The following is a 26985-nucleotide window of genomic DNA, read 5'->3' on the forward strand; positions in this document are numbered from 1 at the left end:
TAGCTAAATTACATTGGACCCCTTTAGAGGCCAACCAATAGGCTTTAGGCACCTTATGAGGGAAACATGGAGAGGAACTTGACATGTGTCCTTGTTGCCTCTTTAGACTAGGCTTGCCTTGTGTGAGGGTGTGTGTGTTCTCTCTCATGCCCCTACAATTAGGACTCACCCCCCCCCCCCCGCCCCCATGAGTAGGGATGTTGGTTGACTTTTGAAACACCTTAAGCCCCTCAAGCACCTTAGTCATAAAGCACCTCAAGCACCTTAGTCAGCAAGCACCTCAAGCTTGTGCCGGGTTCCCACCTCAAGCACATCCCTAGCTTGCTTAAGGTCTAAGGACTTTTACACTAACCATTGGAGGTCTTTAATGAAGCTAACCCTAAGGTCTTTAAGCTCCAGTAGTTAGCATTGCTCTTTGACATACCATCTCTCATTTGGACCCTTTAACTTTGGCCCCATGTTGAGATAGATCCATAAGCACATGTCTATATTCTAACCCTTGATCCCATTTATTCTCCCACATTAAATGATCAATTTAATATGAGAAAATCATTTGGGTTGGTTAGATATTAAATTTTATAACATATTTATATATTTTGCCAACTTCTAAAGTGTGAGTATTCTCATACACAACACGAAGTGACAAACTCCCACCCCATCTCTCAAGTGTGAGGAAGGAACCTATACACAACACAAGTGGGATTCTACACTCCCTATGGCTCTCTCTGGAGTGTGACCGATTGGTATACACAACCACGAGACAAAGCTCTAATGTCTATCTATTCTAGGACTGTAACTATGTCGACACAACCTCCGAATAGTCCTACGCACCTACAAATTAATTCTATGTGCGAGGTTAACCTCTAGCAAAGCACAAATTAGTCCAAAAAAAAAAACTAAAAAATTTATGATACCTGCTTGCTCCATGTCCTCTTTCTTTGACAAACGGCAAAAGCTGCAATCCGCTCCTTTGATCAAAGAGACGTATATATTATACGAAAATCTTCGATCAAAGAGTTCTTTCGAGTATACATTTTACACTGTATTATTTGGAAAAACACTGTATAATCCAAATAATACGTATAATTTTCATTATACGAATGTATAAATGCGACTTAGTTTACAACTCAATATTCCACTTTTAGGATGGGGCCTCATGAGGGGATTTGAACTCTTCACTTCTAGTTCATTGGCTCCTGTCGGTATGTTAAGGAAAATTTAGCACTCATCGTATAAACACACATTTTTAAGTCTTTCTACCACTTTGTATTCTTTGTTCCAAGAATTTTAGGTTGTGTTTCTCACAATCATGTAGATTAACAAAGTCTAGCTCTAATAAAGAAACTTTCCCATAGAGTCATCTCAAGACAAGTGATGCCATCCCCATCCAAGGGGTTTCACAAGCACCAAGAAGGTTAAAAAAGGCTACCTCATAAGAGCTATCCCACAACCATTGGTACTAACTTGTATTATTTTCTTTAAAAGAGTTTACACTCATTTTAGGGATTCTTTCTCAAGGATTTTGTGCAGATGCTCATATAGACTGAAGCTCACAACAAGCTACAAGATTTTATTTAAGATAGTTCACACCAAGAGCCGCAAAAGGGATATTATACAAACCTTCTTTGTCATTTCTCCTTAAAAATCAACACATCCAAGAATAATTGTGCATGTATGCCTTAATGATTATGTGTGGGGATGATTTGTCGGTTGTGCTAGTGTAAGGAGGTAGACATTGACCTTGGAGAGTCTCCAATTGTTAAGACCCCTCCATTAAAACCATGGGAGATAAAAAGCCTAGAGAATTGTAATCGAGCAGGGTTTCAAACATGCCAAGAAAGTTGAGAGGTTATTAAGAAAAAGAAGCTTTGGGCTATAGTCAAGGATCCTCCATATTAATAACCGCAAGTAGATGTCACACAAACTAGAGTCTCAACATCCACCATAAGCACTCAACTCATAGCAAAGGATGAGGAATCCCTAAGTATGATCATAAAAACACTTCATGATAACTATGTGCGCTTTCTGGATGCATACATCACCACACATTAGGCTTGGGAATTCCTTGAGAAGATCTTTGGCCCAACTTTGGGTCCCAAGACAAGAGATGTGAGATGATCTCTGAGTAGGAATTATACAAGCTAATATGGATCAAGGAGAGGACATTGCAAGCTTTGTGAATATGCTTCAAAGCATGGTCCCTCAACTCACATACATGAATCATGGTGTCAAGGATGACAAAGGTGCAGTTGTCTTAAGTGATTTTCCTAAATCCTTTGATCACTTAGTCACAATTATTGAACAAAAGCAACAAGTACTTTTTCATTGTAAGTCTCCTCTTTGTGGAAACTAAAAGGACATTAACACTTAAAATTTAACAGTGGCTGAAATAGATGGTAGCCATAATGATCGATGATAAGAGTCCGAGCAGCTAGGTGTGCTAAAACTTGAAAGGTGCAAGTACTTTGAGAGCAAGAAATGACGATGTCGAATATTGAAGCTAATAGAGCACCAATGTATGACACCTCATGTAGGGTTGAGAGATAGATAGATAGCTGTCATTACATCTGTTCTTTCGGGGTGGAAGCGTTAGATACATATCAGTTAGGGACTGAGGGTCCATCAGGGGTAAAGGAAAAAGGAAAGGATATGAACAAAAACAAAACCTAGAGGGGGTCACGTAGAGGGGGAGCTGGCTTGGGAGTTCGAAACTCCTGAATGATGGCTTTATCGCCACGATAGACTGCCTCTCTCTCTCTCTCTCTCCATTCCACCAATGTAGTGTTGGCAAGTAAGAGGAATGATGAACCTCTCTCTCTCTCTCTCATGCTCATGTTCAAGGACACGACTGATATGTAAAGATGATGAGTGCATGTTGGAAACCACTCCACGAGGAATGAGCAATGCTATAAGAGTCTTTGGAATTCATGTTCGTTTTTAACGTGGCCAATTTGCCCAATTTCTATAATTTTGAAAATTTGATAGCTTCAACGTTAGTGAGAAAAGTGCAATTCATGACAACTATTATGTTAACTTTGGAAGATGTAGACTTTTCGAGAGAGAGAGAGAGAGAGAGAGAGAGAGAGAGAGAGAGAGAGAGAGAGAGAGAGAGGGAGGAAAGTCCAATGACGTCAAGGTTAGGAAGCTCTGGGCTATTTTGAGCGGATGCAAAGAGAGGGCATCTCTCCAAATGCAATCACATACACTTGCACCTTAAAGGCATGTGGGATTACACAAGATGCTGATATGGGCAAAAGAATTCATGTTGATATTGTTATTCAAGGGTTGTTGAAAGAAAATGCCGCCATGCTTGGCATTCCCTTGGTCAACATGTATGCCAAATGTGGCAATGGTTATTAAGAGTTATGTTTAACATGGGCTATGTTAACATGGGGGTTCTTGGGGTTCTATGTGTGTGCATGAGTGAGTTTGAGAAAAAGTATAGGATTCGCCATTCAAAACCACTAGTACGGCCAGCCGCCCTCGATGGCCCCTCTCTCTCTCTCTCTCGCTCGCGTGCACAGAGGTTTTGGAGTTTAGCCTTCATGTACCCCTTCCGCCATCATGTTATAGTTTAGATTGGTAAGAGCGAGCAAGATCCGCAATTGGCCGGTGGCGCGAGCTCGTGGAGGCCTTTAGGAGGCCAAAATGAGGAGACGAAAGTGCTGCCTTTCAGAACGAGAGAGAGATTTCTGAGCCTCCGAGGAATGGTTAGAGTGGCGAGCTTGCAAACAATGGGACGCAGCCATTGGAGCAACCGAGAAGCAGCCAGTCTGCGTGAAGGAAGAAGAAGAAGAAGACGGAGAGAAATTTTAACGTCGTAGAAAAAACCCCAACGAGAGAGAGAGAGAGAGAGAGAGAGAGAGAGAGAGAGAGAGAGAAAATCGTCGGCTATCTTTTCTTCCCGAGGTAGGCAGATACGCCGATCATCTCCAGAAACAAGGAGCAGCCCCTTGTTGCCGAAGCAGCGTGGGATGCAATTCTCAGGATTTTGTTTCTTCGTGTAAAGAACAATTTGTGTCGGTATACAGACACACACAACACACTCTAAGATGGCTGCCCAAGAATGAATCTTCATGGAGTCCTGCATCACATCAAAGCGTCTTTGCCTGCACTCGGATATCGCCATTTTACTTCTCTTGCAAGCATCAGGAGGTTTGCCTCAAGGTACCCTTGTCTTGATTTGTACTGAATTGATCCATCAGAAATTATGTGTTGATGTTTCCTAGTGTTCAAAATTTTTATTTAAGAAATTGCAAGTTCCTTTCCATTCCAAAAATTTTACTTGAGATTTATGTGTGAACAGTATGATAGACTGGTTTGTTGGTCGAACAGCATACCGAAGGATTAATCAAGAAAGACTTCACAATTCTTTTCCTAGCAATAGTCTAATCACTCAACAAGGTCTAAGTGGCTTTTAGTAGTGATGAAGGAGCTGCCATTCTCCATTGTAATATCTAAGTGCAGAGATGCACATCTGCCATAGAGGATGATAGATTCATGTATGTGAATAGTTTAAAAGAGAGAGAGAGAGAGAGAGAGAGAGAGATTGGTCATGATCCGACTTGTCAGAGATGTACTTTGGAGCCTGAGTCTTTGAGGCATTGTTTTTGGGTTTGTCCATATGCACAACCAGTGTGGATGGCAGTTTGCTGTCTGTTGATTAGAGTGTGCATCCATGATGGGTTTGTGACGTGGGGGGCAGTTGCATGGCTTTTGCAATTTCCGGGGTCATACACCTTTTTTCAAGGCTTGTTGATAGATCCGGTCTTCGTATTACTCCCTTAGGATATAGACCAGGCACCCTATAGAGGATACGAGATGCAGGGCATGAGTTGGATTTCTACCACCACGACACAATTTTTACCACAATATGTAGCATTACACTATGGACCATGTGGAAGGCTCGCTGTGCCCACATTTTGGGCTCTCAGTCCTCCCCTACATCCACCATTTTGACAGCCATTTGGACACAGCTGTCGCATACTCTTTGCAGTCAGTGGGATTCTTCAGCCGGCTCCTCCAGGGCAGCGGAACAATGTAGATGCATCTTTCTTAGAGATGGGCAAGATCGTCAGTTCTTTTTTGTCGTAATCATGGCCACATCATATGGCATTATGCACCCCCTTAGTGGTTTCTTTTACATTCATCATACAAACCACCTTGATGTATATATAGCTCACACTTTGTTAGCCCACTTTTGTACCTCCTCTGGGAGATAGGCCATTGTGCATCTCTAGAGGTCTCTTATGTACACAAATACAACTTCCTTTGAGAGAGAGAGAGAGAGAGAGAGAGAGAGAGAGAGAGAGAGAGAGAGAGAGAGAGAGAGAGAGAGAGAGAGAGAGAGAGAGAGTTTGCCATCGGTCATCCTTGCATTTATCTTTGGTTGGAAGAGCCCTTGTCGTGAATTAGGTTCTTCTTGCAACAACTTGGTTCACCAGATCCTGCATGACTCTTCACTCGGGCATCATGGCGCGTTTAATGCGCCTTGTACGAAACTTTTTGTGGGGTGGCATGGATGGCTCTACTAACACTCGACCACGAGTCCATTGGGACACAATCATTTTGCCTAGAGAGGAGGGATGATTGGGGATTATGGATCCAGAGATGCAGAGCAAGGCACTACTTGTGAAGCTCATAGTACGCGGATTGTTTCCAGGGGCAGAGTGTCACGTGACACATCCAACCCTAAGTGTCCGTGGACAAGCTACAACACGACAAGGGTTCAGTTCAGTCAAGTCCGTCTAGAATTAGAAGTGATCTGGCACTTTTGTGAGTCTGTTCGCAGACCGTGCATGCCCAGACACTTAGTGTAGATGCATATCCTCTGGTTGCACACAGCATGATCATAAGCATTCCCCATTAGAATCCTTCAGGGGAATTTCCGAGTGCATTTAGCCTATTTTCTTTTGAGTCCTGTTGCCAGCATCACGCTTTTGATTTCTACCTCTTGCATTGTAGGCATAAGTGCCATCTTCCCCACTAGACTTGCGTCTAATCTCTTCATTGAGAATAGACCCTCTCACACCGTCATACGTGAGGGTGGGACTGTTGCTCAAGGAGACAACCAAAGTTTTCCAAGTATCTTGCAATGTCATAAGCAAGAAAATAGCTTTCAGCTTATCATCGAATTGCTGAAGCCCACTGTCCTGCAACTGACTCAACACACCTGTAAAAGCACTCAAATGCTCAGAAGCTGACTTCGAGTCATCAAGCTGCATATTCACCAACTTTCGCATCAAATGCACTTGGTTCACATGTGTGGTGTTCTCATAATTGGACTTTAGCTTTTGCCATATTGCATAAGCTGAGTCCAAGCGCTTGATGTCCGTCAAAATGTCATCATTGATAGCCATTTTGATGTAGGCCATAGCCTTCTTATTCAACCTGGCCCACTCTTCGTCAGAGAAATCTTGCGGCTTATTCTCTTCCAATGCATCTTCACAATCCTTGAAGAAAAGGATACCTTGCATGCATTCTTGCCAGAGGTCAAAGCCTTGACCATCGAACCGTTTGATTTCGATCAAACTTTTAGTATCAGATGCAGAAGAGGAAGAAGCCATTTTAATTCAACCACAAGTGTGTATACAATAGGCTGAAAATTTCAGCAAATAGTAGCAACCACAAGACTTTGCATACAAAGAGCCACAGTTTCTTTACATGAAACAGTCCAAATCTGAAATTTCAGCTGAAATGTGCAATTTCAAGCACCTGTACTCAGCTTTTCACTCAATTTGTCGCGACAAACATCAATACATGTGATCCCACAACTTTGGTACACTTGCGTATTGCTGTTTTGACCTGTTATAACCTGTAAATCACCTGTTTTGACCTAAAAACAGCCTGTCTTGGTGACCTTTTCGACTCCGGAAGCAAGGGGTTTCGCGATGGAAGCGAAATTGATCGCAGGAGAGCAATTTTAACTCGCTGTACAGCAGACTGCGTAGGGCTGTTTTGAAACCTTAGGGCTCTCATACCATTGGGGCAAGAAGCAAGAGGCAGAGTGTAGCAGAGAGGAAGCGCTAGGTGAAACCGGCCCGTGGGGCGGTAGGCGTTGGCTTTCACCCGAAATTCTTTACTTTAGACACACAAAGAGCACTTTGCAAAGGAAACCTGCGACGGGAATTAACACTTGAATACACACACGGCTCGGAAGCTAGAATGCCCCGAGCAGACGTCGACAACCTGTAGGCCCCAAAATTGGCGCCCCTTTCGGTATTTCTTTATTCTTTGAGAGGAAAAATTACAAAGTAAGGTCTTGGGAATCTTTTACTTGTATCACACTAGATACTACTTGATTTGGCCAAATTTCGGCAGCATAACAATCCCAAAACTTGCGCAAAATCAATTCCCCTGCTGGATCTCACTTGCATTGGCGTAAACCTTCTGATTCTTGCCCAAAAACAGTAAATTCAGCTCGCTGTATTTACTGGTTTTTGCCCTGTTTCCAGTCGTAAATAGTCCCCGAACTGTTCTTGCCAGTGGGACACGATTTCCAAAGGTTCTGGCATCCGTATGGTTGAAAGACAATTAATTTTCTGCGCATACACAGCGCTGAATTTGCACTTGTATGGTGAGGTTATGACCCTCACTGGTGCCTGCTTTGGAGTAACAGCTAGCTACCCCTGTTCCTGCTGAAGGAGGCTCTTACCTCAGCACAAAAGCATGAAACCACACAGCTGTACATCAGTCAAATGAAGAGCCCTCTTGTGGGGCATCACATAACTGCACGTAGGGGGGAGAGAGAGCAGTGTGTAGTGTGCAGGGCATCACTCCTAGCACCATACTGTATATGAGAGGGAAAGAAAGCACTCCATAGCTCTTAACCTGTGACAGGTTCTCAATGAAGCATCCCCCATCATAAATCGAGCGCACTCTCTTCTGTGCTCGACCATTAATGAATCTGTGAACAAATAGATGCAAAAAGGAGAAGATTTCCATGGCGGCCAAAACCTGCGTATTGCTGAAAATGCAGCAAAACAGCCCTGTAAACACGCATTTGATGCCTTCCAATGCTGAAAATGAGCTCCTTGGTCCAAGGTAAAGTCATGGGAAGCTCAAAAATGGAGAGAAATAGCTGAAAATCACAGTTATCAGCCTCCAAAACTGCTCCAAAAAGTCAGTTACGAGTTCTGTTGTCTCAAACTTGGTAAATTGGCCAAAAAGTGCCACTTGGCACTCATGCATGCAATTTCTTGCATTGGGCTTCCCGCTTAAAAATCTCTCAACTGGTGCATCAGTTGACTTTGCAGTAGAGTATTAAAATGTTCCCCTTGTCATTCTGAAGCTAATGACGCGAACAGATTTCATGGCCCAAAATAGCAGTTCCCTAAATTTTAGGAAATGATTCCGTTGGGCTCCCATTGGTCATCTGACCATCTATCCTCATTGGGACCGCACCCAAAAGTGCAATGTGGCCCAACTATCGAATACTTTCTGTTGGTAGTCCCCACCTTGACTTTATGCCTTTATTGAGTTCACTTCCTAGTATCCACCAACTTGCTAAGTGCGACGGGGGGACCTATATGATCTTGCTATGAGCCTAGACATCCTCTTACTATACGAATTCCAATGCCGACCACTTCCTGTCTGCGGGTGAAACTACCGTTCACATTGGCCATACAATGTCTGACCGTTTGCTACTTCAAAAAGAGGGTCTCAAAAATAAAACAAAGATCATTGGAAAGAAACCAACAACTAAGGTTAGCAGTTGCCGCGTCCTCGTGACATAGTTAACAGCTGCTACGTCCCCGTGACACTAGGGATCGAAGCAGGGAGAGAGAGAGAGAGAGAGCTCTCGTTTTTGGGGAAAACTCAATAAGTGAGTTTTTGGGTTTTCCCTTTTATTATAAGCGACTTTAAAAAAATGTGGACAAAGTATAAAAATGTACAAAACGGGGTTATTTAGGCCTTTAACCCAACAATCTCATCCAATTAGGAATATTCAGTAATTGGCACATCACAATGCAACACAAATGCTCACATATGCATGTTACAAGACATAGAAACATAAAGCTGCCGATGAACACTCCCCTCGTAAGTAACCATCCAGGTCCGGGCCATGAGCTGTTCAACGACTCCCTCATCACTCCTCCCGCAAATAACCTAAAAAGGTCCGGGCCATGAGATATAGAGGCCTTTTACAACCAAACGCCCCCCAAACCGCAGCCTGCGTCGTTTGGAGGTGCTGAGAGTAACCACTGCTTAGACTTCTTAATACTCCCCTCGTAAATAACCATGCAGGTCTGGGCCATGAGTAACAACAACAATACTCCCCCCGTAAAAAACCACAAGGGTTCGGGCCATGAGTAAAAACAACACTTTTCTATCATTCAATACTCTCCCCGCAAATAACCACAAGGGTCCGGGCCATGAGTATGAACAAGCATTCTCAAACATCTTTTCTCACTACCCGGGAGTAAAATCACCAATCATTGAAACCAGTATTAAAACCAGAGTCAAACAATTTAAATCGGCACCAAGACAGGTTCAAAACAAATACCATCCATTTCAAACAAAGCTTCAAACAATACTTTCTCAAACCAAGTTCAAAAGTATCTAACTATAGAACAACTAGAGAGTTCATTCAGAGTTTTGTTCGGACAACCGAACTTTGAGGACGACTGGCTTGCCCTTCTGCATCACGGTGATGGTTCGGTTCCGAACTTGGAGAGTCGCATCGTTCTTGTCATGCCAAGGCATGCCTAATAGAACGTCACAATTGCCCAACTTCATAATGTGGAAATCGGCTTTTCCATGATAATCTTGGATAGTCACTGGAAGAGCACCAATGAGTGGTACCACTTTCTGAGTTTGCCTTGTGGCTAGCTCAGCTTCAATTTCTCCACCCTCTGCATCATAATCAAAGTCCATCTGCTTCAAGAATTGTGGATGGATGAAGTTCTCTGTAGCTCCTGGGTCAAAGAAAATTAGGGCTTTCAAACCGTTGACTTTGCCATATGCTCGACACAATTCATTTGTACTTTCAAGGCGTATGCCATAGATGTCAGGTACTAATCCAATGGCCGGTTTAGCTCGTTTGGCTGGAGATGGTCCTAGGTTTTTGTCGACCGTTGACGCGGGAGTCGGCTCCGCAGGTCTGTCAGTGCGTTGGGGACAACCAAAGTAGTCATGTCCTTATATTGCATCAACACAGTACAAGCCGGTACTTCAGACTCTACACCTTCTTCAGGAAGCATCCCAGAGAATGAGCCCTAGCCTCATATTTAAAGGCCCTTGGCCTGAAAGCAGTTACAGTGAAAAGCCTTCAAAACTCAAAAGCTTCTGGTTCAAAAAGCAATGCCAAACGCTGCCAGCGCAATTTACGGAAATCCGTACAGCCTGCCACGTCATCAGCGAGCGCAAAATCGTGGAAATCCGTACATCTTGCCACGTTCATCATGTCAACGCAATTTTCAAAAATCTGCCATGTCATCAGTTCTGGCGTGTGTCCGGATCCTGCTTTATTTTAATCCTTCATGTCACTTGCTGTCACGTGACACATCCTAACCCTATGTGTCCGTGGACAAGCTACACCATAGCAAGGTTCAGTCAATTTAGATTAGCAGTGATGTGGCACTTTTGTGAGTCTATTTGTAGACCGTGCATGCCCAGTCACTTAGCATAGATGCATATCCTCCGGTTGCACACAGCATGATCATCGGAATTCCCATCAGAATCCATTAGCATCAGTTAGGGGAATTTTCCAGTGCATTTAGCCTATTTTCCTATTTATTGGTATTTTCACTTATTATTTTTAAGTGACTTTCCAACAAAAGTAGGTAGGGCAATTTTGCTAAGTTAATATATAAGCAAACCCAAGTTAGCACTTTCTGGCAGAAGAGGCAGCAGGAGCTTCTTGCTCAACAGGCAACTTCTCAGTAGTACCCCCCTCAGCATCAAGATCCATCGCCATCCAAGGGCATCCTTGGCGTTTTTCCCGCGACCAACCACCCTCCGGCCTTAGCGTTTTCAGCATTCCCTAGCGCTATGCACATCAGCAGTTCCAGCGTTTTCATACCTCAGCAGATCAGCGTTTTTGACATCAGCCATTAGCGTTTTTATTCCCAGCAGGCCAGCGTTTTTGCAAGGATTAGAGGCAGCCAGCGTTAGTGCATTTGCAGCCCAACCGCGTCGGAATGCACAGCGTTTTCAGCCTATGACATAGAAGCAGATCAGCCCCAGAACGGTTGCAGAAGTTCCCCCAACTTTCGCCCAAGAAAACGCAGCCAAACAGTCATTTTCAGCCACCAAACAGTCCCCGAATTCAGCGATTAGAAGATCACAGATTTCAGCCATCAAGTCGTCGTCGTCACCACCGTTGTTGTCATCGGCATAGTCCAAGTTGCATCAGTCCATTGCATTCGCATTGTACACATTTGTGCAATCAAAGTAGACCACTCTCGCCGACGAGAGTGGGGCCTTCGGAGGAGGGTTTTACAACCCCTCGGTGTCGTATCTCTTCTCTCTCCTTCTCTCAGTCTCATTCACTTGCACGCACAATCCACTCACTTTGTTCGTGATCATAGCACTCTCCATAAGACGGAAAGCTCTCTCTCTCCCTAAGAACTAAAAGGAACTTTGAGCATAAAGATCACTAATCTTGAGAAAATACAACATTCATTCTGCTGCACCTAACACTTGTGGCCCCATTGGACGGGGTCTCCATAAGTTAATAGGACTTCTTCTTCTTCTACTACTTGTTCTTCTTAGGGTTTAGGCCCCTCGGCCGGCATATGTAAGTTGGCTCCATTCTTTAGGGTTTTGCCATGTCAGTAGTTTGTTACAACTACGCCGGAATATCAAGAGTTCAGATCTGGACGAAAGGAGAAGGTAACTCCTTGATTAAAAGAGCCGAAAGGAGAAGCCAACTCCTTAACGAAAAGAGAAAACTGATTGTCCCTCGGAATGACCCTCGGAAATTTTTGAGCTAACTTGAGTTGTTTTGCAGATATGGTGTAATCGCGGACGACTACTCTCTTTCAAGAAGGGGAGATGTCACAAAGTGCTGACGTGTCAAAGCCCTGAAGAAGGGAGCCAACTTGCAGATGTCGGCTGAGGGGCCTAAACCCTAAGAAGAACAAGTAATAGATGAAGAAGTCCTACCAACTTATGGGGACCCCGTCTGATTGGGCCCTAAGTGACATAAAGGATTAAAATAAAGCAGGACACACACAAAGAATTGCGTAGCAGCTGATGACGTGGCAGCTGTACGGAAATTCCGAAAATTGCACTGACATGATGACGTGGCAGACTGTACGGATTTCCGCGTTTTGCGTTGACTGCTGTACGGAATTCCGTGATTTACGCTGGCAGCTTTTTAGCATTACTTTTGGACCAGAAGCTTTCGAGTTTGAAGGCTTTTCATGTAAACTGATTTTCATAGGCCAAGGGCCTTTACATATGTGCTAAGGGCTCATTCTTTGGCATGCTTTTTGGAGAAGGTGCAGAGTCTGGAGTACTGGCTTGTACTGTGTTGATGCGATATAAAGAAATACCGAAAGGGGCGCCAAGGTTTGGGGCCAATACTCTCTGGGGTGGAATTCCGCCACTCCGTGTCGCGTGTTGTCTCTCTCTTTCAGTTCAGTTGTTATTGAAGTGCTGAAAGTCTGTTCAATCTGTTCTTTTCTATTGGCACGTGGTGCCCGTCTTGTGACACCTTTCCCAAAGTGATCTTCATGCTTCTGTACTCACTCGTGAATGAATCATGTGCATTGTGTAATATGGCTTCCTATAAGAAGGTAACACACAAAGACGATGAAAGAAATACAAGAGACCATCTTGAATGAGAGACTTGAAAAATGCATACCGACTTTTAATTCTATCAAGAGATTCTTCCTGAATACTATGGACCTTGATTCGAGAGCCAAGATCTGTCCGAGAAGAGGAAGGGCAAGGAGAGTCTTTTTCCAAAGCTTAGTATACGCTACTATGGGCCCTTCGAAATACAAGGAAAGATCAACGATGTATCCTTTTGACTTTGGAAGCTTCACAATGCATTTCATGTGAGTCTATTGAGACCTTTCGAAGGTGAACTGCAAGAGGACAAGGAGCCAAACGAGCAACCAGAAGTGGAAGAGATTCTCGTTCAAGAATAGGTCCTAGCGCACAAGGAAAGGAAAGTGACGGGTAAGCTGGTCCGCGCATATTTAGTGAAGTTTAGGAACTATCTAGCTCTTGATGCAAAGTGGATGGAGGAGGAGGACCTAGCAAATTCTCCTCCGATACTGGAGCTTCACCTTGAGGCTTTTGGTTTAGCACTAACTATTTTGAAAGTGCACGATGAATCAACATGTTGAATATGGTGCGATGCGTGTTGCACAAGAATGAAGCCACTTCACTCCCTTGTCAGAGCTTGCCTAGAATGAAACAAAGTCACTAAATTCTCCATGAGATTTTAGGGATAGTGACAGGTTGACGGTATTCTGCTGAATGACTTTATGGAAAGATGTACATTGAAATGGGAATTCCTAAAAAAGATAAGCGCGGTCGGGATGTGATTGCTAAATAAGTTACAATGATCACGATTCTCATCTGAGATCTCGATGGAGATACTGATGTGAATATTCAGTGACTATCGCCTTTATGCAAGTGCTGGATGCGTGCAATTTAGTGCATGGGTACTTAGAGTCGGTGTCTACTGAGCTAGTCTATGTCCTTAGTTTGTTTGGCGGGCATTATCAAGGGCGATGTAAGGTGCAACGGAAGTGAATGTTGATATTGCTCAAGATGAGTGCTCCGAACCGTGCTAAAGGGTTCCTTTTACTGACGGAAGGGAGAGTTTTCCTTTCCCTTAGAGAGAGTGCAGTGGTCACAAATAAAGTAAATGCTACTGTGAATGAAAGTGCTGAGACTGAGAGGAAAGAGAGAGAAGAATACGACACCAGGTGGTTCTCAAACCCTCATCCAAGGGCCCCCCTCTCTATGGAGAGAGAGGTCTATGCTATAGATTGCACAAATCTGGTACAATGGTCTAGATGCAACGGACTTGCCGACGATGTCGACGACAATGATGATGATGAGACGAGGACGGCGGGCTGAAAACTGAAAACGCTAGGGCTGAAATGCTGAAATCTGCAAATTGCTGACTTTCTGCTGAACTCTGACACTGTCGGCGAGGATGGTGACGACGACGAGTCGACGACAATGCACTGAAAACAGCGATGTGTTGGGCTGATCTGACGCCGGAATCTGCAAACTGAAAAACGCCAGGCTGGATTTGCTGATGAAGAAGGCTAGGTTGAATCTATTGATGAAAACGGCAAGGGAGGGAATCCCAAAAACGCTATCTGCCTTTGTTGGCTAAAAATGCTAGGGCCTTCTGCCGATCTTGCCGAGAAGGTGCACTGCAAGTTGCTGGAACTTTTTCTGCCTCTTCTGCTAAAAAGTGCTAGCGCTAGGTTTCTTTTATAGTGCCTTAGCAATTTGCCCTGCTCACTTTTCCAACAAAAGTCAATTATTAAATAATAAATGAAAAATGTTTTTTTTGGGAAAAAGAGTTCTATGCACTGTAAAATGCTCATGATGGGTACTGAATGTCATGCTGATGATGCAACCAGAGAAGTGTTTGGACATGCACGGCCTGCTCATAGGCTCACAAAGGTGCCAGAACACTTCCTAAGCTGACCTGAATCCTAGACGTGAGATAGCTTGTCCACATGCACATAAAGTTAGATGTGCACGTGACATCCCCTTCTTTTCAAAGTGAGGTACTGGTACCGAGCTGTATGGCGTCGAGGGAGAGCGCCAACAACTCCTGGAATCTTGCGAAGAACGCTTCGCCGGCCCACTCTGATGCGTGGGCCGTGCGATACTTGAACTTCATGAAGGTTTGCAATGCTTGCTTCTTTGGGCTGCGCCGAAAGTGACAGTGATTTGTGGCGGCTTCAATGCTCCAACTGCGTCTATAGTCGTGGGTCCACCTTTGTCAAGAATCTCCGAGTAGGAAAATTGTTGAGACCATTTCCAACACAAAATCATAATCATACCCATTCCAGGTAGAGTGACTGGAAAAATACTATTCCTCCTAAATGACTGTGCATGCAATGCAGATGATCAAAGGGGCGGAATGTCAAACCGTTCATCAAACATACGCAAAAAGTTGGATCGAAACTTGACTTTTCGACGTAAACCTATCAACTGTGGCAAATCACAACAGAAATGCCGATGCTTGATGGACAATCTTACTTGTGCTCTTTTTGAGACTGTCATACCAAAGAAGAAACAGGGAAAAGCGATTGACAAAACGAATAATCGAGAAACAATGTGAATTTCTTGAGTGCAATTGAGAGTGGTCTACATACATTCGTGCTCATCCGTGAGTGAATCATGTGCATCGTATAATACGGCATGCTTGTGAAAAGGGAACACATAAAGACGATGACGAAAATAAAAGAAACCGTCACTAATGAGAAACTCGAACAATGCGTGCTGACTAATCATGCGATCACACAATACTTCTTGTCATGGATGCTTGAGAGTCAGTCACTGCCTGCATCATCGCCTATGTCATCGCCTACATCATTGCTAGAAGAATCTAGAAGATTCTAGAAGTTTCTAGAAGCTTGGAGAAGATTCCGGAAGAATCTAGAAGTTTCTGGAAAGCTCTAGAAAGTTGAAGAAGGATCTAGAAGGTTCTAGAAGAATTAGAAGGATCAAGAAGTTTCTAGAAGCTTGGAGAAGTTTCCGGAAGGATCTAGAAGTTTCTGGAAAGCTCTAGAAAGTTGAAGAAGGATCCAGAAGGTTCTAGAAGGATCAAGAAGGTTCTAGAAGATTCTAACCTCCTCAAGAAGAACCTAGAAAGTCCTAACCTCCTCAAGCACTAGTATAAATAGGGGTCTTGGGCCACAAGCTCCTCAGTCTTGCCAACACCAGTTGTGAGCCTCCTATGACGAAATCCCTCTTCTAGTTCTTATGTTCAAGTCTTGTCCTTGCAATCAAGCCTTGTCTTGTACTCAAGTCATGTAATCCAAGTCTTGTATCTAGCTCTCTTAATAAAGTATTAAGTCTTGTAATCAATATTAAGCTTATCATCAAATCCAAGTTCTTGTACATTGTGAGCGCCTCCTCTTGCTCTCTTCTAGCTCTATACGCGCTCATAACAGTTTGGCAAGACTACCATCTCTTAATCTTCTCAAGCCATCATGGAGCCGACGATGGAAGGTCTCATCAACACATTGCAAAGCATTCAAGCTTAGTTACAAGAACTTCGTGAGAGTAACGCTCAACTTCAAGCAGGGCAAGCCCTAATCTTGAGACCGGCGTTGCAAGATCTTCAACGTCAAATTCAAGAGCTTCAAGAGACAAGCACACATTAAGCACAAGCTGCAAGACCCAGCTATTCTCAACAACATAAGAAGGAGCCGAAGGTCAGCATGCCTGAAAAATTTGATGGGACTAGATCAAAGTTTAGAGGTTTTCTCCAACAAGTGCATCTCTTCATTCGAATGCAACGAGAGCGTTATCCAGATGATGCCTCTCAAGTAGGCCTTATTGGGACCCTCCTCTCAGGTACGGCTTTCTCTTGGTTTGCTCCCTTACTTGAAAAAGAATCTCCTCTCCTTCATAACTTTGAAGCTTTTGTTGCAGAGTTTGGGGATACTGATAAAGCAAGGGTTGCTGAAACCAAACTTAGAAATCTCCGCCAAGGATCAAGACCTGCATCCATCTATGCATCCGAATTTCAACAGCTCACTTGTGATCTGACTTGGCATGAGGAATATTTCATTAGCCAATTTCGGTGGGGATTAAAGGATGACGTAAAAGATCTTTTATTGACTATGCCAAAGGTTCACACACTAAGCGAGTTCATCTCTCAAGCAATAGAATGTGATAATCGACTATTTGAGAGGAGACAAAAGAGGCGTCTTGGGGCAACATTGTGACCCCGAACAGAAGTGACACATAATGGCTACACACCTCAACAGGGCCATGAATCAAGCATTGAGTCCATGCAAATTGATTCAGCACGGTTTCAACCTCTCTCAGCCCAGGAGAAGCAAAGGTGACGCATTAATGGCTTATGTATGTATTGCGGAGAGCAGGGGCACATAGTTCGACAATGTCCAAGGATGAAGGTTCATGGTGCATGGTGCAATGGCCTCAACGTGTTCGGAAAACATGGACGTCCAACCCAATAGAGACTGACCGGTTGGACAAAAGACGAGCAAAAAAAGATCTCTTTCTTCCCGCTGATTCCACTTCAAGTTTTATGCTACCAGTCAAGATCCATATGCCGGGTAGGCACATGGATTGTGAAGCATTACTAGATTCAGGCGCAATGGCGTGCTTCATGGACAAAGAATTTGCAAAAGAACAAGGCATACCACTTGTGGAGAAGTCTAATCCAGCAACTGTAGAAGTCATTGATGGTCGTCCCCTTGCTTCAGGGGATGTCAGGTATGAAACTCGCCCCATAGAAGTAACATTGCAGGAGCATGTTTCAAGTATAGCGTTCAATGTTATACAAAGCTCAAGCAGTCCAATTGTTATTGGGCTACCGTGGCTTGAATTACATAATCCTGACATCGATCGGAGGGCTTGGAGAATTAAACCACGAAAAGTCCAAAAGAAGAAGGGAAGGCATAATAGGCCTATATATCTTGGAGCCAAGGTCTCCATCATGCGTGTAGCCAAAAAGTATCCAACTTTCCTGATATTTGCAACACCAACCGACACGTCGACAACAAAAGTCATGGAGGCATTGCCACGTCAATATCAAGATTACAATGATGTTTTTGAGAAGAAGAATGCAGACCTCTTACCGGAGCATCGACCCTATGATTGTGCTATAGAGCTTCAGGAGGGAACCCAACCCCCTTTTGGCCCAATATACAAGCTATCTCAAGATGAATTGGTCGAATTACGGAAAAATATTGATGAGAATCTTGCTAAGGGGTTCATACGGCATTCAAAGTCCCCAGCAGGAACTCCAATACTCTTTGTAAAAAAGGACGGAACTCTCCGGATGTGCGTGGATTATAGGGGCCTAAACAAGATCACCGTCAAGAATCGCTATCCCCTTCCCTTGATCCCAGAGCTTCTTGAGCGCCTTGGCAAGGCAAGAATATTTACAAAAATAGATCTTCGTGGTGCTTACAATCTAGTCAGAATCAAAGAAAGTGAGGAATGGAGGACAGCCTTTCGGACAAGGTATGGCCACTTTGAATATACCGTCATGCCATTTAGTCTCACAAATGCCCCAACTGTTTTTCAACATTTAATGAACGATATATTTCGGGAGTATTTGGATTATTTTGTGGTAATATATTTGGATGATATCTTGATATTTTCAAAGAATCAAGAAGAGCATGAGCACCATGTATGATGAGTGCTTGAAAAGCTTCGTGCATCAGGGTTATATGCAAAGTTGGAGAAGTGCTCTTTTCATCAATCTAAGGTGGAATTTCTTGGTTATGTAATTTTTGAAAAGGGAATCTCCATGGATCCAAAGAAGGTTCAAACCATCCTTGATTGGGAGACACCCACCTCAGTAAGAGATGTTCAATGTTTCCTCGGATTTGCAAATTTTTATCGTATCTTTATACAGGGATACTCCAAGGTGGTTACGGCAATCACAAGGTTGACAGGCCATAATAAGTTTGTCTGGGACTCAGAGGCCGCGAAAGCATTTCAGACTCTCAAGCAAGCTTTCACGACCGCACCCATTCTAATTCACGCAGATCGTACAAAGCCTTTCATCCTAGAAACAGATGCTTCATATTTTGCCCTTGGCGCTATTCTATCCCAAGTAGGAGAAGATGGTCGAGTACATCCAGTGGCTTTTCATTCCCGCAAGTTCTCAGCTGCAGAAATCAATTATGAAATCCATGACAAAGAGCTCTTAGTAATCATCGACTCCTTCGACACTTGGCGTCACCTACTTGAAGGAGCTCCTCATAAGATCACTGTCTATACAGATCACAAGAATTTGGAATACTTCATGACATCCCGCGTCTTGAATCGTCACCAAGCCAGGTGGAGTGGTATCATATCAAGGTTTGAAAATAGCTAAGCCAGATGCCTTATCAAGAAGATCCTACCTTGCACCCAGAGAAGGTGACGTAGCATTTGATCAACAAGAGTTAGTGATTTTGAAACCTGAGCAGCTTAAGCTAAACGCCACCACGAGCCAAGCTCCTGAAGATTCTACTTTTCTTTCTAAGGTGAAGACGCAAATTGCCAAAGACCCACTTGCTCAGAATATTAGACAACAACTACAAGGACAAGAGGTTAATGAGGACTTTCAAGAAATTGATGGACTAATTTACTATAAGGGTCTTCTCTATATTCCGCCAGGACCAACACGCTTGGAGGTACTTCAGCAACGGCATGATCTTCCATCAGCAGGGCATTTTGGGGTTAATAAGACAATTGAGCTTCTCTCCCGTGACTTTTGGTGGCCTCAAATGTGGAAGCTTGTCAAGGAGTATGTAGGCACTTGTGACACTTGCAATCGATCAAAGGCCCCTCGTCATCGTCCTCATGGGTTACTCCACCCCTTGCCCATTCCAACCAAACCATGATCATCCATCTCCATGGATTTCATTGTAGAGCTACCCTTGTCACAAGGATTTGACTACATTTTAGTAGTCGTGGATCGGTTTACAAAAATGACACACTTCATTCCAACCACTAAAACCATCACCAGCGAAGGTACGGCCAAACTCTTTCTACATCATATCTATCGTTATCACGGATTACTGGATGACATAGTTTCTGATCGAGGCCCACAATTCATGTCTAGCTTTTGGAAAAGCTTATTCAAGCTACTCGAAGTACAAATCAACCTCTCCTCAGCTAATCACCCACAAAGTGATGGACAAACAGAGAGAGTAAATCAAGTTTTGGATCAGTATCTCTGCTGTACTATCAATTATCACCAGGATAATTGGGTCGAGCTCATACCGTTAGCAGAATTCTCCTATAATAACAGTTTTCATGCCTCCACCCGTCACACTCCATTCTTTGCTAATTATTGTCAACATCCCAAACAGGATATCCACAGACACTATTAAGTCAAGAATCTAGCTGCTATTCATCTTACACAACAATTATCTGCAATTCACAAAGAACTTACGATTCATATCAAAGAAGCTCAATCCAAGTATAAGGAAAGCGCAGATCTCTATCGCATGCAGCATCCAAAATACAAAGAAGGGGATAAAGTGTGGCTCCTCCGACGTGATCTGCGTTCATCTCATCCCTGTCAAAAGCTTGATTATCGAAGGCTTGGCCCGTTTAAAATTATCCGTCAAGTCAATCCAGTCACCTATCGACTCCGATTGCCCTCATCCATGAAAATCCATCCGGTCTTTCATGTCTCAGTCCTAGAACCTTGTCACACATCTAAGATCCCAGGAAGAGCCCTACAACCACCTCCTTCGGTCGAGATTCAAGGACATGACGAATATGAGGTCGAGAAAGTCCTAGATTCTCGAGTTTCGCATGGCAGGTTACAATACTTGGTGCATTGGAAAGGCTATGATGTTAGTGAACGAACCTGGGAACCAACACACAATCTACAACATGCATCTCTCAAAGTCCAAGAGTTCCATCAACAACATCCATGGAAGCCCAACTCAAGGAACACCACAACTCCTCGTGGAACTCGTCGCTAAAAGAGGGGGTAATATCATGGATGCTTGAGAGTCAGTCGTTGCCTGCATCATCGCCTATGTCATCGCCTACATCATCGTTAGAAGAATCTAGAAGATTCTAGAAGTTTCTAGAAGCTTGGAGAAGATTCCAGAAGAATCTAGAAGTTTCTGGAAAGCTCTAGAAAGTTGAAGAAGGATCTAGAAGGTTCTAGAAGAACTAGAAGGATCAAGAAGTTTCTAGAAGCTTGGAGAAGTTTCTAGAAGAATCTAGAAGTTTTTGGAAAGCTTTAGAAAGTTGAAGAAGGATCCAGAAGGTTCTAGAAGAACTAGAAGGATCAAGAAGGTTCTAGAAGATTCTAACCTCCTCAAGAAGAACCTAGAAAGTTCTAACCTCCTCAAGTAACCTCCTCAAGCACTAGTATAAATAGGGGTCTTGGGCCACAAGCCCCGCCAACACTAGTTGTGAGCCTCCTATGACGAAATCCCTCTTCTAGTTCTTATGTTCAAGTCTTGTCCTTGCAATCAAGCCTTGTCTTGTACTCAAGTCATGTAATCCAAGTCTTGTATCTAGCTCTCTTAATAAAGTATTAAGTCTTGTAATCAGTATTAAGCTTATCATCAAATCCAAGTTCTTGTACATTGTGAGCGTCTCCTCTTGCTCTCTTCTAGCTCTATACGCGCTCATAACACTTCCTGTGTAACAAACTTGGACACTCCAAGTCAAGATTCTATCGCGACACGACAGGAATTCACTTCAAACAGTTCACAGTTTACAATTGATTCGACACGGCCCGACAGAGTTCCGTGCCTAGAGATATTGGCCCCAAAGACCGGTGCCCCTTTCGGTATTTCTTTTTTGTATTAATCTGTTGCACAAAGTACACAGGATTGGTCGGGTCTCACTCTTAGACTCTGCGTCCAGATGCTCTGAGAAGTGGGAGCCCAACTACACTTATAAAGAGTTACAAGGGATGCCGAAAGCAGAGCCCCCAAAAGCTGTCCATAAAAAACTGCCCCAAAAATAGACTTTCAATAAAAAGCAAAAATAAAACTGCCCCAAAAATAGACTTTCAATTTAACGCTTCTCTTAGTGCTAGGCTTCATTATGGCTGAGTCTGCCCTTGATCTTCGGAGTCATGACAGAAACTCAGCACGCTGAACTTTGTGTTGATGTATGCTCATGTGTGTGTGCGTGTGGTGTGTTGTGTATGGGAGCATATGTTTGTACCTAGTTCTACACCCACTATTGGGCACTGACGACGTTAGTGGGGATGTCGTGGTATTTATTCAATACTATGCATGATGGAGCTGATGGTTATATTGTCTCGTGGGTGACTACCATGAGGCTATACCTTGCACTTTCCTTCAAGGGTGAATCTGGGTATATCCTGGATTCATCTAGGTATATTTCAATTAAAAGCATCTTTAAATTTTAAAGCCCTTTCTCTCTCTCAAGCTTGCGTAAAATAAAGCAGCTTGACTTTGCGTAGAATTCAGCCATCCTTTGCGTAGCAAAAAGCAGCCTGCCCTCTTGTGAAATGCGCCGCAAAACGCGGGATTCCGTACAGCCATGCCACGTCAGCCCTAGCAGCACGAAACCGGAAATCGTGATTCTTGCCACGTTAGCATTTCAGCCCGGGGTGTGTGTGGTTTCTCTTGCCCAAGTGGCTGCCACGTCACTAGTTTGTGACATCCCCCCCTCTTGAAAGCATTGTAATCGCCCTCGATTACGCCTGCAAAACAGACAAAGGTCATAAACTGTCTTAGCAGACACTGATTGTTAGTACCGACGCACTAGGAACACACACGATCGATAGTCACATCACACGACATCACATGACAAATCACATTCAAAATTCATTCGGATCTCAAACCATGATTTATCGACAACGTATTTACCAATCGCATCTAGATCCACTCGGGACCTCACATATGCCCGATTGACTAATCCTTATTGCAACCTTGCCTAACGAGATCGTTCAGATCAAAATGCTGCAGTCATTTCATCTGTCAGTTCTTGCACTTAGACAAGTCAAGAACAAATCAATATCATATTATCGGGATTTCCAGTTCATAAAGTCATATAGCAGAATATTGACAGTTCAAAGTATCCCTGAAACTCAAAGAGACATGAGTGACTATAGTATCAAAAATCGAGGCAATCTGTTGACGAAGGAGTGGAGCGACTCCCCTCTTGTGCATACCCGCTGCACTAGATTCCGCCCAAGCTGAGTTCGGGGTTCCATTTAGAATAGACTATGCTAATCCAAATGCTTCAAGGTAAAGATTCACAATCTGAGGAGTATTTGCTAGGTCCTCCTCCTCCATCCACTTCGCATCCACCAATGCAGGATAGTTCTTGAATTTAACCAAGAACCAATCTGTTGACGAAGGAGTGGAGCGACTCCCCTCTTGTGCATACCCGCTGCACTAGATTCCGCCCAAGCTGAGTTCGGGGTTCCATTTAGAATAGACTATGCTAATCCAAATGCTTCAAGGTAAAGATTCACAATCTGAGGAGTATTTGCTAGGTCCTCCTCCTCCATCCACTTCGCATCCACCAATGCAGGATAGTTCTTGAATTTAACCAAGAACCGCCTTATCGCTTTACCCTTAATCTTTCTGTCTTTATGTGCCAATATTTGTTCTGGAACAAGGATCTCCTCGTTTTCTTCCACTTTGGGTTGCTCATCAGGCTCCCCATCTTCAGGCACATTGCCTTTAAAAGGCTTCAAGAGACTCACATGAAAAGCATTGTGAATTCTCCAAATATCGGGCAGCTTCAGTCTAAAGGAGACATCATTTATCTTTTCAGAAATCTGGAAAGGTCCGTAGTATCGCATACTATGCTTTGGAAAAAGCCTCTCCTTTCCTTTTTCTTTCTGAGGCGGACCTTCTCAAAACGTAAGAGCACCCAATTGTTCTCCTTCAATTTCAAATCGCGACGATGGCGATCTGCTGCCTTTTTCTGTCTTTCTTGAGACTTCTGGAAAGCCTAGCGGACCTTGGCAAAAGCCGTGTCCAAGTCACATGTGTACTCGTCGCCTTAAAAAATCTTATCTTTTGTGCTTAGGAAGGGTAGAACCTTTGTAGCACCTTCAATAATCTCAAATGGGGCCTTCCTCGTCGAAGAGTGTATTGTGTTATTGTAGGCAAATTCCACCAAAGGTAAATACTTTTCCCATTGAGTCTTCTGATTCGAGATGTAAGACTTCACTAAATCTAGTATCAATGAATTGGCAATCTCTGATTGACCGTCAGTCTGCGGGTGGAATGATGGCAAGAACTACAACCGTGTGCCCATGTTCTCCCAAATAGCCTTCTAAAACAAACTCGTGAATCTGGGTCCCCTGTTGGAGACAATCGTCTTAGGCATGCCATGTAATCTGAAGATCTGGGCCATAAACAGTCTCGCTAAGTGATCCGGCTTGGCTATTTTCTTCACTGGAATGAAATGAGCTTGCTTGCTAAATCTGTCAATAACAGTCCAGATACCATCGTGACCACTGTGACCACTGTGTTCTTGGGAGATCAAAAATGAAATCCATTGCAATATTTTCCCAGGAGCGGGTGGGTATGGGTAAAGGTTGTAACTGTCCCTATGCTTTATACCTGTCAAACTTGACCTTTTGGCATACCAAACAACTGCGTACAAAATCGTCTACATCCTTCTTGAGTCCTGGCCAAAAGAAGTATCTATCCACACCTTTCAAGGTGGTAGCTATGCCGTGGTGACCCGTAAAAGGTGGACAGTGGCATTCGTTAAAACCTTTTCCCTCAACGGCTGTGTAACGCACAACATGGTTTTCCTCATCAAGTAGCCATCCTGAATGGAATATCCTGCTACTATCTCCCCATTCCGTATCCGAGTGAAAATATCTGCAAAATCTGTATCTGTGGCATATTGATCGACCATATCCTCGAAGCTCCTATGATGAATCGTGGAAATAGTTATAACCAATGGCTTCCGAGACAAAGCATCCGCCACCAAATTCTTCTGTCCCTGCACATGGACAATCTGGAAGTGAAACTGTGACAAGATGTTCGCCCACCGCATCTGCTTTTCCGATAGCTGCTTTTGTGACAAGAAGTAGTGTAAACTCTGATGGTCTGTGAAGAGAGTAAAATCCTCTCCGAGTAGGTAATGTCGCCACTGAGTAAGAGCATGGATAACCGCGAAAAGCTCTTTCTCATAAATCTGTGCTGTCAATTCTGGCATTGAAAACAATCGGCTTTCGTAGGCAATGACATGGCCTTCTTGCATTAAGACCGCATCCAGACTACGACCACAAGCATCACAATATACTTCGAATGACTTTGCAAATCCGGCATAGTCAAAACTGTGGGAAGGTTTTGATTTTTTAAATATTTTTTTTGTGAATCTGTGAATTTTTTATGAGTTTTCTAAAATTTTTTGGTGAATTTTAGAAATTTTGGTGATTTGTTGTGTGAATTTTTTATTTTTTAATGATTTTCTATGAGTTTTTGAGTTTTTTACTATTTTTGTGAATTATCTGTGAGATTTTTGGGTTTTTTAATATTTTCTATGAGTTTTTTTATTTTTTTGTGATTTTTTTAATGTTTTTCTATTTCTTTGTGTGAATTTTTGCTCCTTTTTTTGATGATTTTTAAAATTAATTTTTGTGAGCCTTTTATTTTCTATTTTTGTGTGATGTTTTAAACCCTTTTTGTTTTTTTTTGGTGATTTTTTATTGTTTTTGTGATTTCTTATTATTTTTTATTGTTTTGATTTTTGATTTTTGATTTTTTGATATATATATATATATATATATATATATATATATATATATATATATATATATATATATATATATATATATATATATATATATATATATATATATATATTTGAGTTTTTATTTGATTTTTCTACTTATTTATTTTTTGGTAATTTTTTAAAAATCTTTTTTGATTTGGTTTTATTTTAAAATTTTAAATTAAAAAATCAAATGAACCTAAACTAAATTAAATAAACTAATTCAATTAAACTAAGGCTTACCTGGCGGTTGGCGGGGACAGCGTTGACTTTGGAGCAGGAGGCATGGCAGCTGAGCGACGAGCGTAGATTACGAGTCAGCGCACCCGTGCGCATTAGCAGACGAGCGTGGACCGGGGCGGTCTGGGCTTGGCGCGCACAGAGAATAGAGGGAGAGTGTGATAGCACGCTGACGTGACAGGCGTGCAGGTGCGCAGTCAGCACCGTAGTCAATTTCTCTTTCAATGTCTGAAAGGCATTCACCTCTGTGGGTCCCCACGAGAAAGGGACTCCTTTCTGTGTCAAGATATGCAAAGGGGAAGCAACCCCTGCAAACTTTCTAATGAACCGCCTGTAGTACGAACACAAACCCAAGAAGCTTGTAACTTCATGGACATTCTTCAAATCGGGCCAATCACGGATAGTCTCTATCTTGGCCGGATCCATCTGCACTCCTATTGCTGAGACAATGTGTCCCAAAAAGTGTATCTCGGGGAGGAAAAATTCATTTTTCTTTGCATTAATCACCAACTTGTGATCTCGTAATGCCTGAAAGAGTTGTAGCAGATGTTCTCTATGTTCTGCCTCATCCTTGGAGAAAACAATGATGTCGTCAAAGAAAGTGCCAACAAATAGTCTGTACTCTCGAAAAATCCTGTCCATCATCCGGTTAAATGTCGCAGGAGCATTGGTTAGGCCAAAAGGCATCAGCAAAAACTCAAATAACCCAAAAGTCGTCCGAAAAGCTGTCTTGCAGACATCTCCCGACGCGATTTGGATCTGATGATATCCACTCTTTAAATTGATCCTGCTGAAACACGAAGATCCTTGTAGTCGGTCAAGAATATCATCGATCCTAGGAATCGGAAATCTGTTCTTGATGGTGATTTGTTGAGAGCTCTATAATCGATGCACATTCTCCAAGATCCGTCTTTCTTCAAAACCAACAACACTGGAGAGCAATACAGTGAAGTACTAGGCTGGACAAGACCCTTTTCCAAGAGGTCTTTCACTTGGTTCATAATCTCTTCATTCTGGGCTCGGCTCACACTGTAAGGTGGCCGGGTTCGGTGGTGTGCTTCCAGGTATTAGAGCAATGGTATGATCCTCAGGACGAGCTGGTGGTAACTCGCCTGGCAGGCCCTCTGAAAAGCAATCGGCATGAGTGTGGAGAAAATCTTGGCGGTCTTTATCAAGTTTAGACATATTTGTCCTATTCTCATCATTCAACTCCTTCAAAAAGATCGAGTAAACAAACAGACTGAATTTCATTAATTTGGAAACAGTCGAAGCCGATACAATAGGGATAGACTCGCTCTTAAGTTTCACATCAATTACAATTGTTCGGCCCTTCTTTGTAGTCAAAGTCGCTTTTCTCGCCCGATAGTC

The 26985-nt window shown here is 43.1% G+C and overlaps 1 protein-coding gene across 3 annotated transcripts in view; it reads left to right on the plus strand.

Annotated features, from left to right (window-relative positions):
• The first annotated feature begins 3481 nt into the window (after positions 1-3481).
• Positions 3482-26985, plus strand: part of LOC147431632 (pentatricopeptide repeat-containing protein At3g09040, mitochondrial-like) — a 44273-nt gene continuing 20769 nt past the window's right edge. The window contains exon 1 of one of the 3 annotated variants that reach the window (XM_086494152.1): positions 3482-4167. In XM_086494152.1, coding sequence (XP_086350278.1) covers positions 4067-4167 — 101 coding nt within the window. In that variant the 5' untranslated portion in view covers positions 3482-4066. The remainder of the gene's footprint in view (positions 4168-26985) is intronic. The other 2 variants (XM_086494150.1, XM_086494151.1) reach the window with 2 other exon arrangements.

This window comes from Adiantum capillus-veneris, chromosome 21 (assembly GCF_014529385.1).
Source record: "Adiantum capillus-veneris isolate H3 chromosome 21, ASM1452938v2, whole genome shotgun sequence".
In the NCBI taxonomy this organism is placed as follows: Eukaryota; Viridiplantae; Streptophyta; class Polypodiopsida; order Polypodiales; family Pteridaceae; genus Adiantum; species Adiantum capillus-veneris.